Source organism: Salvia miltiorrhiza, chromosome 2 (assembly GCF_028751815.1).
Source record: "Salvia miltiorrhiza cultivar Shanhuang (shh) chromosome 2, IMPLAD_Smil_shh, whole genome shotgun sequence".
Lineage (NCBI taxonomy): Eukaryota > Viridiplantae > Streptophyta > Magnoliopsida > Lamiales > Lamiaceae > Salvia > Salvia miltiorrhiza.
In genome coordinates, this window is record NC_080388.1 from 20,367,532 (window position 1) to 20,372,867 (window position 5,336).

A 5,336-nucleotide genomic window follows, 5' to 3' on the forward strand; every position below is an offset into this window, starting at 1 on the left:
GATCCAAATCTAGACCACACATTTATGACATGTGGCGCTTCAAGATGGTGACACTTGGCAAGGCATTTTCAGGCAAAATCTGGAGAGGGGTAAAATTGAAATCTAATTTTCGAAAAAAAAAATTAGATTTTCTCAAAATATGTATATTTTAGATGCATAAAGTTTCATACAGAATGCATGAACTTTCATATAAAAATGCATAAAGTTTCATATAAAAATGCATAAGATTTCACCCCACCCCAACCCCACCCCCCACACCCCTGAACCCCACCCCCACCCACCCCCCCCCCCAAAAAAAAATTTATTTTTTTAAAAATTGATTTTCTGACCACTGACCCACCCCTACCCCCCACCCCCCCTATCCATCCCCCCCCCCCCCCCAATTTTTTTTTTTGAAAAACTGATTTTTACATGTATAAAAAAATTACATGTTTTACATGCATATACTTTCGCACAGAAATGCATATACTTTCACACAAAAATGCATTACATTTTTTGAAAAAATATATATTTTTTTTGGGCTGGAGGGTGGGTGGGGGTCAGCGGTCCGAAAATCAGTTTTTGATATAAAAAAAAATTGGGGGGCGGGATGGGTGGGGGGTGCGGGGGGGTGGGTGGGTCAGCGACTCAACAATCAGAAAATCAGTTTTGAAAAAAAAAATAATTTGGGGGGGGGGGTGGGGTGGGGGGGTCAGTGGTCTGAAAATCAGTTTTTTTTTAAAAAAAATTTGGGTGGGGGGTGGGGTGGCGAAAATACCAGATTTATTAAAATGAAATGTATTTTTTGTATAATTTAATGCATTTTTATGTAAAATCTTTATGCACTTTTGTTTGTTTTTATATGCATGTGAAACATGACTATTTTGAGGGGTGGTAATGGGGAGGGTTGGGGGGTGGTGTGGGGTGGGTTGGGGGTGGTGTGGGGTGGGGTGGTGAAAATACCAAAACTGTAAAAATTAAATGCATTTTTCTGTTCAAAGTTATGCATTTCATGTGAAAACTTTATGCATCTTTGTGTGAAACTATATGCATCTAAAATATATCTATTTTGAGAAAATCTAATTTTTTTTTTAATTATTAAATCCGAAAATTACATTTCAATTTTACCCCTCTCTAGATTTTGCCTTGAAATGATTGGAAACTCCTTGCCACGTGTCACCATCTTGATGCGCCACATGTCATAAATGTGTGGTCAAGATTTGGACCTACGGATCTATTATAAGCATTGGATACTAGTGAGACCCCCTATTTTTCGTGTAACATGAGTACAATGAATAAGACATATAATACTAATGAACAAAACGTATATCTAATGAACAAGATGTATATATTGATGAAAAATAAAATTTAAAAAATTCGTAATGAATAAGACATATATACTGATGAATAGGGCCGTATATACTGATGAACAATGCAGTATATACTGATGAATAATAAAATTTAAAATATTCTGCTCCTTCCAGAATTCGAACCCTGCGAAAAAAAATCACCTTCCAGATACAATATCAGCCATAGGATTGATAAAATAAACGCACCAGATCGTGTCCTATATCTCACTAAAATTAGGGGGTCTCATTGGAGCGGCCCCCTATATATATATATATATATATATAAAGTAAACATTAATTTCTTAAATTTCGTATAAAAAAAATCTCAACTTAATTGAGTTGGAGGGAGTACAATATTTGTAGTGATTTCAACTTAAATTTGAAAAATGAGATCACGAAATCAAATTGTTTCACACTTCAAATTTAAAACTAGTACTCGAAATTTTCAACTATTATTCGAATTCCAACTGTAGCACGAGTTTTTTAACAAAATGAATTAATTCGAATTCCAATAACATTACAGCGATTGGCGAAGCGTGAAACCAAAACAGCTCATCTAGTCATCTTATTTGTGCCCATGAAAAATCGAAAACGATTCCTTCATTTCTAGAAAACAATTAGGTAGCTTACTTACTACGCAGAGTGTATCAGAATTCGAGGACTTACGCCCCAATTCCAACCGTCGATCACACACCAAACAATTTCAGCCACTCATCAATTCCCGCTTTATTGAAAACATCCAAATAAAAATTTCGAAATATATATAAAGCCTAGCCTTACTTTCACAAGTTGCCTGCCTTAATACAATCGGCGCCGCCTGTGACAATGTCTAGCGTTGAAGACGACAAGAAGCCAGCAGATTCGTCGGCACACATCAATCTCAAAGTCAAAGGCCAGGTACCACACTTTCCTCTCCACCGCAGCTTCGTTCCTTTTACTTTTTTGCCTCTTTTTTTTATTATTATTTCAATTTTTTTTTACGTGTGCTGGGTCGGGTAGCAGGAGTCGTGATTGAAGTTTTTCGCTGTTCAGTTGCTTAAATTCTACGGTTTTCCCTTCTATGATAGTGTTCTAAATATGCTTGTGATTATTGTATTTTGATTATTATGATTTGAAGAGGCATGTATATAATCGCAAGTTGATTTATTTGTTTTAGGACGGAAACGAAGTATTTTTCAGGATCAAGAGAAGCACGCAAGTGAAGAAGCTGATGAATGCTTATTGCGACCGACAATCAGTTGATTTCAACTCTATCGCATTCCTATTTGATGGTCGTCGTCTCCGAGGGGAGCAGACTCCAGATGAGGTTAGAGCTCTCTCTCTCTCGTTTTGTTTCAGCATTAACACAAGGGGAGGGTTGATATATCTAATATTTTACTATTTTGCAGCTGGAGATGGAAGATGGTGATGAGATAGATGCAATGCTGCACCAGACTGGTGGGACGCTGTTTTATTGTGCTACTATATAACTGTTGACACTTCTTTAACATTGATTATGTGGTATGTATGGGCTATTATTATGTGAATGCGAATCGGTTTTAACTTATCCCAGATTTTGCATTTGCTTTGTCATGGTAATCATTATTTAGTATGTATGTATGTATGTATTTCATGATTTGCTTTATTTTGACTGATCTTATGAGTTGGATGATTAGGTAGAAATTGGAGTTTGTGTGTAGGCAGCAGATTTTCACAAGTGGGTGGGGTTTTGTTGGGCGCGTTCCATTTATTTCATAAATCTAGTCTACTAGCCCACAAACTGGAATAAGGCCAGTTGGCCCAACAACATGATTTGGTTGTTGATTTGTAGTGTTCGGCTAAGCTTATTTAAAAGAGCTTATAAGCTCCGACAGCTCATACGATGTAATTTTTAAGAGCTTATAAGTTGTCAAAGTGTTTGGATAATTGAGCTTATAAGTTAGAGAGATAATTTTTTTTTTGTTAAAGAGAGAAAATATTTTTTTAGAGAGAAAATCGAAGAAAAATGAACTTGAATGATATATGATGAAAATAATTAATTATAGTTGAAAAATATTTGTAAAAGGATTATTGCATATGAGATTATAAAAAAATAAGTGGGATAGATGAACTTATTTTTTGGGGAGTTTATAAATTATTTATGAGCTTATTTTGTCAAACACTGTGAAGGAGCTTATAAATTCAGCCAAACATCCTCTAACTTTGTTATTTACTACTCTATTGTTAAACTCCAACCATCTTACTTTGATAGTTCATATTACTCTTTCACACTTGTTAAACAAATGCAATTAATGTTGTTTTGTAAATATACCTTATAGTATGTAGTTTTGTATGTTTAAACATTATCTTCATAAACATCAAATAATGTTATTTTAATAAAAGAAAATTATAATACCATTTAAATTTAAAAAATTGGTACGTTGGAAATGGAGGGTGTGATTGGTTTTTCAATTTGATCAATTCTTTCTAATTAATGGACTTAGTCATGATCTATTTCAATAATTTTCGTTATGCCCAATAAATGATTTTATCAAATAAATGTGAAAGAATAGACGCTCTCAAATATAACACACTCGTTTCACTCATTATTTATACGAAATGTTATTGTGATTCATGTATAAACTAGCGTCTAACCCGTCGAAATTTGATGGGAATTATTTTATGTCATCATTTATAATTATTTTATACTTCTTCCGTCTACGAAATGAGTATCCATATTTTTTTTTTAGTCCGTCCACCAAATGAGTACCCATTTCCTTTTTTAGTAAGTGTACCCCACACAACCCACTCACAATAAAAGTGAGCCCCTTATTCCACTCACACACACTTAATCAATTTCTTAAAACCCGTGTCACCCTCAAATGGGTACTCATTTCGTGGACGGAGGGAGTATTATTTTTATTACTATAGCATATAAAATAGTTTATATATAAATTATTTCTTTAATTAATTTGATATGATCAAATTAAATTAGTAGAACAATATTTGAAATAATATTAATCTTAATCATTTTTATATAAATATTCATTTGATGAAGTTTATAAAAAGTTGGTGTGGGATTGAATATTTTAGAAGAAAAAAAATGTAAATTTGAAGTATGATATGATGTACGATTGATGTGTCGCATCTGCTATTAATCGTATATCGATAATATTTACTCTCTCCATCCCTCAAACATTTTCCTTTTTTTTTCTTTCTATTTTTGTTCGTCCCCAAAACATCTTCCTAACCTATTTTTGGAAACAATTTCACTAATTATTATTCTTACAATTTCACTTTTTGTGGGACTCATTCTCCACTTTCACTAACTATCACTCTTACAATTTCACGTTTTGTGGGATCCATTCTCCACTTATCAAATACATAACTAACTTTTATTAAAACCCGTGCCATCCTCTCTTAGGAAGATGGTTGGGGGACGGAGGGAGTATTAAGTTTGTTCAAATTCTTTAAATTTGACGGATAAGAAAATTAAAAAGGAGATAGTTTAGTTTAGAGACCTATCTTCTTTTCTTTCATGACTTCTTCTCAAACTTATCGATTCTTCGTCAGTAAAGGTCCAGGCGGGAAGTGATAGCTAAAGAGAGAAGTAACTCTACGCACGTTGTGGGAACGAATAAGGTGGGCTTTCTTAAACACGTATATAGAGATCACCTGCATACAGGCCTCTTATACGAAATGAAATGAATGACATGATATAATTGTTAAGTTTCAATTTTATGAAAATGATCAAATGATGAATAGTTCTTTATGAAATGAAGGGAATTGTTTATGAATGATTGTCTGCAAAAAATATTTATGTTTTATGTATGTATCCTATCTGTGTTGGTTCGCCAACTATAAATAAAATTGAATTCGGATCCTACGCTAGACGAAGGTTTGCTAGTAAGGGTTAACGTGTACACTCATGGAGAGTGTGTGTCGCTTGCAACCGGTTTTGGCGTCCGTGTAAGGAGGCCTCCTTCCTGGCGCGTGACAGGCAGATATGGATCATATAGACTGAAAATTGGATGCGTGTCCAACTTTATG

General features: G+C 34.1%; 1 protein-coding gene across 2 annotated transcripts; it reads left to right on the forward strand.

Moving 5' to 3' along the window:
* Positions 1 to 1,790: 1,790 nt before the first annotated feature.
* On the forward strand, positions 1,791 to 2,874 carry LOC131011528 (small ubiquitin-related modifier 1-like). 2 transcript variants are annotated; one of them, XM_057939311.1, is made up of 3 exons: positions 1,791 to 2,225; positions 2,485 to 2,634; positions 2,717 to 2,874. In XM_057939311.1, exons 1-3 carry the CDS (start codon positions 2,154 to 2,156, stop codon positions 2,795 to 2,797), a joined length of 303 nt encoding a protein of 100 aa, XP_057795294.1. In that variant the 5' UTR covers positions 1,791 to 2,153; the 3' UTR covers positions 2,798 to 2,874. The 2 variants fall into 2 exon arrangements, with proteins under 2 accessions (XP_057795294.1, XP_057795293.1); XM_057939310.1 differs by having other exon boundaries at positions 1,905 to 2,225; positions 2,485 to 2,874.
* Positions 2,875 to 5,336: the final 2,462 nt, after the last annotated feature.